Here is a 15,000-nt window from a genome sequence, read left to right as displayed (position 1 = left end):
ACACCATTAATGAATGATATGTGTATGTTTCAGGTTTTTAGGGTGCACTACACCAAATTTCCAGAGCAGAAAACAGGAGCTTCTATGCTGGTGATATTCAGATTTCACAGTTAATTTGATACAACATCCTTTCACGTTTGCTGGCTTTTGGGAGGGGGCCGGAACTGACCTTGGATAAGCAGGCATGGAAAATGATGTGATGTTCTCAGCCAGAATGGTTTTAAGTCTATATTCTGAAATATGCATGCACACAATTAGGGAGGATAATGCTGTACTGTTAGCCTCCTGAAACCTATTCTTTTGGAAGCCACAGATGGCCTTCTAGAGGGAGAAGTGAGGGTTCTGTAATACAGAATCATTGTACTACAGTAAGGCCACATTACTTACTTACAGTCCCTTGTTCTTAATTCAAAAAGGAAACCTTAAGGGATATGCCATGCTTTTTTGCAATTACCTGAGGTAAGTAATTAATAGCAATCAGTTCTGCAAGATACTAATATACTCTTTGAATTTGTTCTGTTTATGGAATTATAACATTCACTCTGCTATGTCCTTTGCAACCCTGCTTGCATATGGAGTGCTTCTGTAAATAACCTTGATAGACAGTGGTCATGTAGAGCTATGGGATCTAGTCACAAGTGACAGTCTTTGCTTAATTGATCATGTGATGATAGCTACAGATGGTAATCAGACCTCCACTGTTTGAAATCAGTGATTGATGTAGGATAACATCACCTGGGCAGATTTGTGGCAATAAATTCTAAATAAATTCTAAAATACTGGTGTTTGGAGACTGTGATTAAATGTTCTAAATGACTGGTTGCTAAAGTTTGATAGATCTGCATTATTCTTAAAGATCACTTACTTTGAGACTTCTGCGTGTCTATGAATTTCTTTATCAAGGCATCAGTAGTTTGCTTGTAAAGACTAAGAGCATATTTCAGAGAGTGTAGGTCTGGGCTCTTTTCCAGGAAGTTCTTTTTCAGCCCACTTCCTCCAGCATGGAAGTATTGCTAAAAAGTATTAAAGAAAAAAAGAAAAAAAGAAGAAAAAAAGTAAAATTCCAACTTGCCTTTTAAAATAACATTGGCAGAGCCAGTTAGATTTGTGATTGTTGCAGTGAACTATTATCATTTCTGCAATTGTTTTTCTTTCCGAAAGGGAAAATTTAAGATTTCTGGAAAAATTACATGTGTAAGGTTCTTTTAGGTTGTAGAATACAGAATTAGTTTTTAACTCTTTTCTATCTAAAAAAATATCTAAAATTAAGGCACAGTTTACTCCACAAGTAAGGAATATATTCTTAAAAGTCAGTCACACTGACAAGTGAAGTGTGCAAACACAAGTACAATGTCACCAATATGGAAATCAATGCTGCGGTCTCAGTCAAAACTTGACAAATGTAAGTCACATTGAATGGTATTTTTACTTCGTAAATTTCCTACACACAGTTCTTGCAAAAACAAACAAACAAACAAAAAAAAAAGCCAAACCCTGCAAAATGGGAACTAGACTAGAATGATATAATGAATGAAAATCATCTGTAAGTTCAGATAATAAGATAGAAGAGATAATCAAGGCCAGAAAGAGTTTCATTTTTGGTAACCTATTTGCTAAGATTTTTTTTAATTTTTATTTTTTTTACAAAATGATAATATGTTATACTTTGTCCTTTTATTTTACTCTCTCCTAAACAGTAATGCAGTTAAAATATAATAGATTATGTTTGTAAGTTGCTCAGTGAATTAATTTTGGGTTGAATAATTTTTATAGCTTTTGCTGCAATCACTACCTGACGTTTGCTTTGAAGTCACTATGAAGAGCTTAGGATCAAATGGCTCTTGCTATATTACAGTAATCTTCACGGTTCTAGGGGACCATTCTACATTGGAATCTACTGTTATGTAATTACATACTTGTTCATTCCAACACTGAATGGAAAAACATGTAAAGCTGTACCTTTATAGTAGCTAGTGCTACTTCCATTATTGCACACTGCCTCAGTGTCAGGCTTTTGGCATCATCTCGAATCACATGGTCCTGCAAAAGGAGTTAAGAACGTAGCTCATTATGGAAGAGAGACAGCATTGTGGCCTGTCTAACTTTGGAAAAGCAGAACTTCCAGGTACTCTCCAAACTTCCATGTTTAACAGGGATTAATTCAACTTCAGGATTATTTTAGAACAAATTATAACCTAAAACAATTGTGCTGTTCCTTGAAAACATAGACTGTAGGGAAAAAGATCCAATTCTTAATACTCAATACCTGTATCACTTTCTTGAATTACTGGAATATTTTTGTGTTCTGTGAGACAGGTGAATAGGTTTCAAGTTCAAAAAATGATATTCGATGTTACTGAAACAATTCATCGTATTAAAAAACTTGAAATGTTAACTAATGTTGGTTAATGCCCCATATTAAAAAGGGTTCTTACTACAAAACCGGTTAAATAGTCATAAAGAAACTACATGCCTGTGAACTTTATCTGAAGTGAAGTTGGGAAAACTGATTAGTTAGCAACTGACATTAGTATCACACATCTAAGGTCTCTGTGACATGACAATATGGACTTCAGTGATGTGGTGCCGATGAGTTTATTGCAGAGGTCCTTTTTCAAGGCCTATTTTCGGCAATATGCAGAACAAAATATACAAGTACTCAGATCTTTTTTTTTTTTTTTTTTTTTTTTTCTCAAAACTGCTTCCAGAAGTTCCAGAAGGGAACTGTTCCAGCAGGGAACACAGAAATCTCAATTTGTTATTCTGTGATATTTAATGCATATAAGGCCAAGTTGTGCAGCATGGGAGTTGTATCATCTTGACCCAGCTAGTGATCATCACTTTATCACACAAGCATATCATCATTTATTCTTAATCTATTTGGATAAGACTGTAAAATCATTAGTAGTTTATGAACAGCTACTGCTACATTCAAGTTTACTACAGTAAATAAGAGTAAGAATTTTGGCCTCACAGTCACCAATATTTCATCTGGTTTTCTGTTAGAGCAAGCCATCACTGCTTCATTTGGCTACATTACCTTGAGTTTTGAGAGTTGTCCAAGATCCTTGGCTGCACTGAATATCATCTGGGGCCCCTGCAATCACATTGAAAGTTCAGGAACCAGAATCAATACAGTGTAGTTGCTTTGTATGGCCACAGATCTTGTTTTCTGCTAGGATGTTAGCCAAAATCACTGTTTTGCAAAGCTAAATGAAAACTTAAATTACACAGAAGACATATTTATAATTTTGATAAGAAGTAGCTGAATCCCTTCAGCACGATACTTGATACAAATATTGACTTTCTGATTGCAGTTTCTTGTGCTTCTGTCTGCTATCTAGTTTTGTCTAATATTTTTAAACTAAGGCTGGGATTATTTTATGCAGTGTGTCAGTGTCAATATGTCCATAAGTAAGTGCTATGCTAATGTAGATAATCGCAATGGAAGGGAACAAACTGAAGAACCTGCAAAAGCTTAACTCAGAGTTAAAGTGAAATCCTTATTGTGAAACACATAAGATAATGATCTAGCATCATGCCAAAGCTACTTTTTTAAGGGTACTGTACTGCTGTGAATTTAAACCTGTATTATTACAAAGCCAAATGCTGGCGTGATACCAAACTAACTCTTGTTAGTCACTAACTCTTTGCATGAAATAAACAGTATCCTACTACAATTTTGTGATCACAATTTTATCACAAGTACTCCAGGAAACATAATAAATATTGCAGTTACTTGGCAGCTGAACAGGACATAGCTCTGGATGTCTGGTTTCCAGTACAAATTACATGGTGTAATATAAAGCAATTTTTCATTTTCTGTTCCTAAAGGTTTCTGTTTCCAGATCTTGTTTCACTGTACATATGCAATATAGGATTACAGCTATAGAGCTACACCTCAATTTTTCATTATTTATTAGTAGGGAGAATAGTAAGGTAAATGAGAGAATTAAAAAATAAACTCTGGTTTCTGAATGCCTTTCACCTTCAGAGAGAGAGTAATACTCAAGTCTGCAAAAAGGAAAATCTCTTTTACAGTATCCTACCTTTCACTGACTTTAACTGTGTACTCACTTGTATCTAGAAGTAGCAAAACAAATGGAACAGTCTCTGCCTTTGCCAGTCTGCTTCTGCACTACTGCTCCTATGTTCTGCGTTCCACATGTCCACCAACAGCTTAACAAAGTATCAGTTTGCTAAACAAGCTGTTCTGAAATGGGATGTAACTAGCATCATAAGTTACTGCTTGGTGTGATTCTGAACATCAGTAAAGACAACAGCAGTGCTCACAAATTGCAAAAGATAAACAAAAATGTGAGTTCAGGTGGCAGTGAGAGGTTCTTTTTGCTGTAGTTAGTGGACAAATAATTAATTTTTAAATAGAGGTCAATTTTCAAGCTGTTCAGGGGATATCTGTCCAAAAATGTTGTTTTATAATCCTAACTAACTGATACATCCTGTTACCCCAGTGGGCTTACTCAGCCTTAGATTGGTAATTCTGCATTCTTGGCAACCGATTAAGAAGAGCAGCAAAAAAACTCCTCAACACTGAACCATACTGTTCTGTGATTCATTGTGTAACAACTGGTGTTGCATAAAGCAAACAAACAATAGCAAAACTCCTGTTTGAAAATGTTTCCACATTTAAGCACTGCTTATACAGAAGTAAAAAAGTTTTGCACTGAAATTTTAGAAAAGCGAGTTCAAAATATCTGAAATAAAAAATTGACATAGCCAGTGAAAGACAGCATGTTAAATTCCCCCCCTCCCGCCCTTCAGCAATTAGATTTCATACTGATTTATTGGAACCCTTTATATACTGTATACACTTACAGTTTGGTCTGTCAGCGGTGGAAGTACAATTTGTTTTTCTATTCTGTTCAAGACTATCTTCCATAGCTCTTTTAGAACCCTTTTCAGGACTGTCTTCTCACAGATTTTTGCAGAGAGGCTTAAACTGGAACAAAAGAAAACATGGACAGGTCTCCAAAACCAGCATTAAGACTTCAGAGGTGCTGTGTCACTGTATCTTCAGATTAATGGCCTTTGTGGTTAAGCATTTCTGTACCAAGAATTGTTTCTCAAAAGTTTACTTATTTCATACTTTTATAAATAAATACTTTTGGTTAATAGAAGGTTTTCTGGATTCGTGTAAATCCAGACTACCCTTTTTATTGCTTAATATATTACCAGTATGTATTGACTGAAAATGCACATGTGCGATGACGTGTGAGATTTGATGGGTGAAATGATTTAACACCTCTTAAGTCCCTAGCTTTATGTTTTGACATATAATGTTGAGCCCTAAAGTACAAAAGAAAGAAAGGTTGTTCTGTGTATACAGTTTGACATAGGACAAGATGTTGTTCTGATACAAATCCAGGGCTACCACTTGGCAGCATTAATTTCTACATCTCAGCATACCTGTGCAATCATACTGTCTATTACTTAGATGGTCAAGCTAAGTTTTTAGAGGCTTTGCATCTTTGAGTACATTTGTCTCTTTAAGAATATGGTCTGAAACTATCATATATAATGATACCATCGCGAGTATTTTCACGAATAAAGTGCAGCAGTTCATAGGTGTAAGAAAACATTTGAAAACTATACATTGCAAACATGGGTGAATTTTCACAGAACAATTTCTGATCTATTCACATTAAAAAGAATTACTGTAAAGTCATTAGATATATCAAATCATCAAATCACTAGCAAGTATGTAATTAAAAGAATTACAAAATTACTAAAAACTAACTCATATTAATAAATGTTTATAATCTTATTGTATATATAGCCCTCTACTAGCACATAACCCTTGACTAAATTAGCTTGTAGAGCTGGGTAGATTGCCAAAAGTAAAAGGCTAACATATAAATTTATAAGCTACAATTCTTTTTTGCCAAGTCAGGAAATTGTGTGCTGTCCTCAACAGTATTACAGCAATAGTCAACTCTTATCATAAACACTTTAAATAAGTCCTTGCCCATTGCCTTTTGGCAATGAAATTCACATAAAACTCACATAACTTGTAAAGCCCTCAAAAATGAAGCCTAGAAGAAAGAAACCCTGAAATACAAATCTATATCTCTTTTAATTCCCTCCCCCACCCTTTGTGGTCCACTTTATATTTTGGCTATGCATATTACAATTGGGAGCAGTGATTTCCAGTCATGACTACAAGACAGCAACCCCATCTGTCCCATTTTTAGTAACTGTTAAGTAGTAACCTTACTACTTAACAGAGAGAGAAAAGCCAGTTCGAAATGTATTCTTAAATCAGTGTTTGATTCAGCTCTTACTAGTAACCCAGGGAAGTATTTTGGAATCCCAGTCGCTGCCTTGAGCATAGAGCTCTACAAATAATGGAAACAGACTAACTTCCAGTGCAGAAAACAAAGAAACACTCCTTGCCACTGTACATATGTTCTTTTAACAGGGCAGAGATCATGCAGACCTGGTCAGAGCAAAAAAAATGTTCAGGGATGAGAGACTGCAGAGCCTGAGAAGAAACAGACCCCAGAGGCTGGCACGAATACTGAACCTGTTCTGCTGCCTCAGTCTCTCCAGACAAGGACTTAACAGGATAGACTTAGCAGGCATCCTACAAACAAGGGCTTTTTATCTCACATAATGACTTCTGGAAGCCACTGGCTTCCTTGCGCCCGTTCTTTGCTTGGCGCATTCCTCAAATCTCAGCACAGCTCCAACTTTAACACCAATTCTATCCAACCAATTCCTCCTGGTTATGCTTCTTGTTCTACTTTGCTTTAAGCAAGAATGATACTCACTCCTAAGCACACCTTTTTCCACCTTCACTTTGAAAATTTCTGCCTCGGAGAAATATACATAAAGAACCTAAGTGTTAAAAGGGTAACTAACTAACTCCTATGCTTAAAGGTTCACGCGTACTTATGCAACTCAGGATATGAAGCTCAGGATCAGTGTCATGTTGCTTGGTCTCTAGGCCACTGCTGTTTCACAAATGCTAGTAATATGTAGAATCATGGAATTTTAGGGGTTGGAAGGGACTTCTGAAGATCCATCAGTCCAAGCCCTCTGCTAAAGCAGGTTCCCTGGAGCAGGTTACACAGGAAAGCATCCAGGTAGGTTTTAAATGTCTCCAGAGAAGGAGAATCCACCACCTCTCTGAGCAGCCTATTCCAATTCTCTGTAAACCTCTCAGTAAAGAAGTTTCCTTCTTTCCTCTGAACTTTCCTCTTGTTCATATGGAACTTTCTATGCTCCAGTTTGTGTCTGTTATGATCAAGGACAGCAGGGTGCTTACAGACAGCTCAGGCACGTGCCTTTCTGAACAGCTGATCCTGTCACTACTGGATGGTGAGGAAAAGAGACATGCTTACTCTCAGGGCCAATGTGAATTTGTGGCATTAAAATCTAGTTCTTTAATAAGTGAAAAATAAAAGTATAAAAATTAAGCTATTCTGTAAATCTTTCAATAATGGCTAAGCTTTTAACATTGTGGAAGTACTTATAAATAAGCAGGAGACCCTGGGTGCCAGCCTAGTCAACATGCTAAGACATTTCAAGATAGAGAATATACTATTTTCAGCACAATTTTCTTTATACAACTGCTCATGGAGCACAGAGCAGACACTAGCTCTGTTACAGTGCCTCAGAACACGACTAGAAATAGACATATATATATTATTTATGGAAAAGTTTTTTAGTGTAAATAAACACGATAAGTACAGCATCCTGTCCACACATGAACTACAAATATTAAAAATACTGCAAACAGTTTCTAATATTATCCATGCTTCAGGGTACGGCCAAGTATATATCCTCGACTAGCGTGATATTTCTAACATGCCACACACACATTAATGTGTCACACTTACGTTTTGTCCAGGAAATCCATGAGGGGCCGAAGTACAATCTCTGCATCAATGGCTGCGCTGTTCTTATTGGCTGCTGCAGTCCCATTTCCTCTCATTTGACTGAGTTCAGAGCTCATTTGTCTTATGCAATCTTCTATAGTAGATTGGAAACTATAGGAGAAAGGGAAAAAAAAAAAAAGAGAATGGAAGAATTCTGGGAGAGAAGACAAGACAGTAAACTACTCTAAGGAACCTACGTTAGCAGGGAGGTTGGACTGGATGATCTCCAAAGATTCCTTCCAACTCCTACTGTTCTGTGATTTACCTTTTTGCATCAGGTTCTTCAACAAGAATCTTTTTTCTACAGTGAAAATGAATATTTTCCCAAACACTACATACTTCAGGTGCTACAGTCTGAAAACTCCACCTCCTGTGCATTGTGTAATTAATGCAACTATTGTTTTGCTTTATTTCTCTTGTTTCAGTCATTACGCTTTTCATGCCCTTGTGGTGATGTTAAGTAGTTATTTTCTGGAAGCAATAGATGTATTAGAATCTGCAATTTAGGATACGGTAGACTATAAGCGGGCAACAACTCCAGGCTTTTTTTTGTGTGTGTGTGAAAGCACAGTTGGAAAAGGAGACCAGAATTCTTTTCTTTTTTTTTTTTTTTTTTTTAATGGCTAATATGAAACAAGCTTTGATATTTTTCTTGAGGACAAATAGAAAACTTCTGTTGATTTTGCCCCACTTGGCTCATTGGCCATTTTTCTAGGTTTCACACAGTCAGTACTACCAGAAACTTTACTTCTTTGCAGCAAGTTGGCACAGCTGAAACATTTAAACATTTAAATATTCTAGTATCACTGATGTGATGCAGGCTTCAGTCAATACATTTAAACACTGCAGAACAACAGTTATTCAGAATCAGCAGTTCAGAGGCTGAATAAGGCCTTTGCACATGTAGTAATTTGTTTTAGAATTAGTTTGTGAACAGAACTGCAAAACAGAGGCCATAAATATACTGAGCATTTAAACAGGAAAAGATAAATGGCAAAGATTAACTATAAACATGCTATTGAAGCTGCTCATGTAAATACTTGGGACCAGTCCCTCCAATAGAAACAGACTTTTTTTTTTTTAGATTACAGCACTAATCACTCTCTGTTAAATTCTTTTCTAATTTGAAGCAAAAATGACTTGCAGTTTCTCATAGCAGAGGCACACTACTGACACAGGATCACGCTCATTCGAGAGTTCACACTGAGTAATCAAAGATTTTGAGAATTAGTTCTTGCAGAGCCATGGGTCTGCCCAATTACAGTGACCATTTGAAGCAGGCTCAACACAGTCTCTGTGATATCAACAATATCTCTGGTTTTCACAGACCATGTAGAAAAAGTTTTCAGTTTTGGGGGTAACATGAACATGGCCAGAGAGAAAAGTTTAACACAGCATCACGCAAGCACAGACCAGCACTTTCTGTTTTCTAAAATGCAGAACCAAATTTCAGAGCCTCACTTCTGTAACACATTTATGCCCACAGACCATTTTCAGTTCTCCTTGCAGAGAGATTACTGCTGCATGTATCAGTGTCTCACACACACACACACACACAAATGCACACTACTTGATCAGGATAGGAATGAACTGTATCTCAGGAAGTACAAACAGCCATCAAGACAGGCAATGAGGCAGGCTTATGAACAGAAATATGTCTCTAAGATTTGAAGTAAACTAAGTGATTACCTTGTGGCATATGTTACACTGAGTTCATCCAATACGTTGCTAAGTTTTGCTTGAAGTTCTTTTAGAACAGTACTAGCTTCTTGATCCAACTGCAAAGAGAGAAGTAATGCTATATTTTTTTTTTATATAAAATATGCCTTGGGTTTTCTGTTAAATTAGCACACTTGGAATTATATGCAATGATATACTGCACTATGGAAAACCAAATATGGAAACACCTGTTACAACACAGGATTATTTAATGAACCTAAAAATCCAATTGCCAATTAGAGTAAAACATTTGGTTGCAGTAGTGAAAAGATTATAATGTTGGAAATCAAACAGTGCCACTGTGCAATGACTTTCTGTGAGATAGTGCAGGTTGTGTCAGAATAGAATTACCGTATCAGGCCAGTAGTATTTACAAAGCACATCGAAACAAAGATGCATGAGGAATCAGTGCTTATGTTATTGTTATTATTTTTAATTTGTGTATATATTTTACCTATGGCATTTTTATTAATTACTTTTGTGATTCCCTTGGAAGATGTTTCCATTTTCCCATTAATGCAGCATGAAAGTGGACAGCTTGCACTGGAAAAGATGGCTTGAAGACTATCCATGCTGCTTCTGTTGACACGGTATGAAGGAAAGGGATCCACTGTATTTCAGTGTTTCTATATCTAAAAGCCATTAAGACATCGGTAATTCAAGCTCAGCGCAACACATTCTGGTGTACAGGGAGAGTAGCTCCTGTATCTTCGATACAGGTTTTCTAAACATAGGAAAAGAGAAAATGCAGGGAAGAAATGTAACTTTACATTTACAAGGGTGAGGATCCATGCATGTATATTTAATCAAAAAGGTACTCTTGATATTGATCAGCAGCTTGGTTTTTTTTGCTATGCATTCTTTTCCAAATCACAATGACTTTTGTTTTCCTACTTGAGTGTTTAGGAAAATAATTACAGTCCATTGTAGGGTATGATTGGTGGTCATCAGGATCAACAATTGAATATAATTTAATAGGTGACGTTCCTCATCTTTGAGCTACCTATATAACAACGTTAGAGGGGGGGTGATTTTCAGTTATAATCCTCAAATTCTAGGCTCATTTCTGCAGTAATGTCAGATAGAGATTTTCAGACAAATTCAAAGAAAATTTTGCCTTTGGAATACATAAACATGTCTGTATTTGCTTTTTCATATCTTTCAACTCCATGAGTGTTTAGTGCTTGCTCTTTATCTGATGCTTCAGAGTGCTGTGGTTTAATAGGTCAGCATTTTTAATCATACTTCAGCCACAGGGGAAGCTGTGCCACAGCACATTGGATGGCTTACATAAGACTACACAGAAATTCTAAGGCAAAATTAGGAAAGCACAAACCCTGAAACACCCCCAGAGATCGACTGTGTTCTAGTATCAGGGTATTCCTTCTCTCCTTAAAGATTACTTGTGGTTTAAAAGCTTAGAAAAATCTGACTTTTCAATTACAGTTCAACAAAAATCTGAAATAGATGAACAGTGTAATTAGCATACATCCTTTAGTAAATACCCAGTGATGTGCAGTACTTTTCTAATCTGAGAAGCTGCTATTTTAACCCTGTGAATACTCAGCAATTTAATTTTTATTTATTTTGCATTTTGAGATGTTCTGTTGCTTCTCCACTTTATGTCTTAGTAATTTCCCTGGTAGATAAGCTCTGACAGTTCAGACACTTAAAGTGATTGCTTTCCATCATATGAAAAGCAGAGATTAAAAAGTGAATTTTACGTAAATATCTGTATTAGCAAAGTTAGAGTTGACTAACAAAGGCACCGGTTTTCCCTAGAAGTGCAATTCTCTATGGAATTGTGCCACCCCTTTGGTAAGATGTCTATGGAATACGAACTGAGGAACTCCACTAGAACGTTAGCATGTTTAACAAACAACAGAACACAAAAGCATTCACACTGAATATGGTACACTTTGGAGAAAACACAGAATGCTGTGCAGGCAGAAGTCTCAAAATTTCTCATGTTATGCACAAGCTAGAGAATCTTCTTAGTAGGACTACAAATGTAGGAACATCCTATCAGAGGGTGTTGTGAAACCCCAGTAGTGCATTTGTTAAATTCACCTGAAATTGGACTTACTCAACTTTTTGTCATTTACTGATATCGGATTGTGAACAAAACACATTGTAGGAAGTGCATGCAAGTGCTTGAAGTGAGCACTGTGCTCAAAAATTGCACAAACACATTTGTGAGCACAGCTAGAGGCAGTTGGCAGGACATCCAGCCTTGGGTATGCACATGCTCATGCTTAGTAGTGCAGCATTGCAGGGAGGAGTGGAATAAAGAGGTATGCAGGCTGACTGGGTGATGAATACCTGGTGGTGTTGTGATGACTGAGAATATTTCAGCAATATTCCTAAGTGCTGTTATTAATTTTGTTTAACTACAGGACAGTGTGATAGCTTGAGTGCTTCATCAAAAGTAAAATGTGCACTTTTCTTTACCAGGTGTCCTGGTAAATGCCAGTGCATTCCAAGGGCGAATCAGAGAGTCCTTGACTAGTATAATGCAAATATACCTCACCTTTAAGCCACATTTTCTCTGATATGGTAGAGCTGACATGGGATCAATTGTGATACTTCTATACTTAAAATCTTTGGGGAATACCTTACTGGTGAAGATGGTTTGGAATGACCTTACACAATGGAAATAAGATGCAGCAACTTTTGGTGCTACTGCACATTGCACACTAATTACTATGGATTGTTGTCCACACACAGAAAGTGTTACTGTTTCCCTCTAAAATAATCTATAAATCTGCTGATCAGAGCCTATCTGCACTTCAAAAATGACACAGTGCTGACAGCAGAAAATCACAAACATCTCAATAGGGACATTTTTGGTGTGTGCTTTTGCTTTTGAAGAAGATAGTATTTTAGCAACTATGCATGCAGTTCCTGCTTTTTTTTTTTTTTTAATTTTTAAACCAGATTTGCTTGTTCACAGGAAAGCGTCGTGTGGGAAATGCACAGAGATGTGCAGTTTAGCTTAATGAAGTTGGCATGCTGCAAAACTTACATAGGTTGACATCACAACACTTATTACTTGAGATAGAAACACATAGCTATTACTATGTAAAACTACTATGAGGCAGAGACATTTAACCAAGGCTTTCCAGTAAACAGGAGAAGTTCTGAGCTTTGTGGCCTGCCATTGCTATCTCACTAGAAAGTAACGATGAAAACTACCATCTGTTTCACGTGCTGATCTGCTGCTAGATTACTCCACATCTGACAGTGCAGTTATTATGGAAAGGGAAGTCTGTGAGAAATTGAATTCCTCATTCCTAGTTTTTATTAGTAGCAATCTAAGAAAACTGAGAGAAATATATTCAGCTGCAGAAATCTCAACCACAGTCAGATGATGAATGTTAAGTCTAATCTAGCCCTAACGTTACCCTACTTTGCAATCAACTAGAATGAAAAAATGATGAAAGGGAGGCAAAATAATATGGTGATCATGGCCTGAGATTACTTTATATGGGGATGTAGATGAAGCATCTGCAGTATTTGGGACTGCTATTCTTGAAGCCTTATGTATTCTCATGGTATCTGATAAATAATAAAAGGCAATCAAATAACAGCCAGCAACCTGAATATATTTTTTTCAGGAAAATAAAACCTAACTGAATAGATAATTGTTGAGGGAAAAAGGTTTGTAAATAATATGCCATAACTAATCTAAGAATTGAAAGAGCAGAAAGACCATTTATCTTATTTTCTTGGGTTGCATTTACAATTTGTGACATGAATGTGCAGTCTAGCCTTAAAATGTGAGGCTGCTCTGACAGTAATGTCTCCTGTTTATTTCCATGAAAACTAAAAGAGATACAAAGAGCACAACAGCACTGTGTGATAGAACAAGGTCTCGGCCACAAAATATTATTTTTTAATACAGTCACCACCATCAGCTACATGTTTGCCAGCTATGAACAAGGGCCAGCGCACCACTCTCATAACAATCTGCGCCAGTGGAACTGATCCTCTGGCCCTGTCACCACTACTGAAATGCACCACCCAGAAGTGTAGAATACTTTCAATGAACAGCTAAAAATATTAAGAAATTGTTTTTATACCATTGCTTCCAAATGCTGTTTAAAAATCTTTTTTAAATACTGTAAATGAGTTAAAGTTCTGATGAATTGGACTGCTTTCTATCTAAAGTGTTAGATTGAGCTATTCTATGCTGTAATTTAATGCACAGAAAATCTTGCTAACTGCAATTTTTTTTTTCTTTCTTTTATTTTTACAGCTTCCAAAGGAAAATACAGATGTGCAAGTTACTTTTGCATGTGCTAAGTGGAACCTCTCTAATTTGAATTCCATTTTACTGCATTTATCTGTAATTTCACAGATTGAATAGCTTGTTTATGCTTTCCTAATGAGACTAACTTGTTACTTCAATTCAGAAAAAAAATGTTACATAAAATAGTTACAAACAGGGAAGTGATGGGTATTTATCAAATCTGGCACTCCAGTGGTTCTTTTTGTCTGTAACAGACCTCATCCTCATCCTTTCTCTACCATGACCACCCAGCTGATTGTCCTAGGTACAGTGAATCTAATTTGGATGCTTCAGAACTGTTTGGCCTGAATCCTTTGTGGGTCTGGACCATTGTCATCAAATCAAAGACTTGGATGTTATATTGTTGCACATAACTTGCTTTCAAGTTTTTGTTGTTGTTGCTGTTGTTGTTTCTGTTTTTTAATTTAAAAAGTACCAAACAAACAAACCCAACTGCTACAATTCATGTCTCTGTACTCTTCAATACTTAGTATATTCATTATCCAAATACTACATTTTAACAAGACAGGTTTCAATGCCTTGAAAAGATGTCAATTTCTTCATAAGCTTTCAAAACAAGTAGTTCAAAACAGTAACACATTTGTGACTACCAACTGCATGCTCATGTACTTATCTGTGGAAGATGAATTGCAAAAATCAGTCTGCGATCCTCATAATTTCAGAATGCTTTCCAACACATTAGTCAAGTAAACATGATCTTATTAAAATAAACACATATGGCACCTTTTGAAGTGTTTACCTAGCAGACTAGCAGGGGGCCAGGGAAGCAATTGTTACCTTGGTTTTTGTGCTATTTAACTAAAATAAATGAAACCAACAGCTAGGCTTTCAAAGTCAATTCTGTCATCACCAAAATGGCATTACTTTGAAAAGGAATAAATCAGTGTTTATTCTAATTAGCTAAAAATAATTCCTAACAGGTGCAGAACTAATTTTTTACTCATCCGTACGATCATTTGACATGAGAACTAAAGGCTAAGATTAGTGAAATATTGAAGCACACATTTATGTTGCTTTACTGTTGAGTAGACTTGAGATACTTTTAAAGTCTTCTTAAATATGAAAGGA

At 36.3% G+C, this 15,000-nt stretch overlaps 1 protein-coding gene across 3 annotated transcripts in view; it reads right to left on the bottom strand.

Moving 5' to 3' along the window:
- Nucleotides 1-15,000, bottom strand: part of UNC13C (unc-13 homolog C) — a 120,784-nt gene that overhangs the window by 15,168 nt on the left and 90,616 nt on the right. For all 3 annotated transcript variants that reach the window (XM_048956844.1, XM_048956845.1, XM_048956847.1), the window contains 6 exons: nt 9,591-9,679; nt 7,863-8,012; nt 4,837-4,960; nt 3,041-3,097; nt 1,960-2,040; nt 866-1,013 (listed from right to left, as the gene is read on the bottom strand). In XM_048956844.1, coding sequence (XP_048812801.1) covers nt 866-1,013; nt 1,960-2,040; nt 3,041-3,097; nt 4,837-4,960; nt 7,863-8,012; nt 9,591-9,679 — 649 coding nt within the window. The remainder of the gene's footprint in view (nt 1-865; nt 1,014-1,959; nt 2,041-3,040; nt 3,098-4,836; nt 4,961-7,862; nt 8,013-9,590; nt 9,680-15,000) is intronic.

This window comes from Lagopus muta, chromosome 10 (assembly GCF_023343835.1).
Source record: "Lagopus muta isolate bLagMut1 chromosome 10, bLagMut1 primary, whole genome shotgun sequence".
NCBI classification, from domain to species: domain Eukaryota; kingdom Metazoa; phylum Chordata; class Aves; order Galliformes; family Phasianidae; genus Lagopus; species Lagopus muta.
Note: the sequence above shows the minus strand (reverse complement) of the source record. Positions and strands in the feature narration are given on the sequence as shown.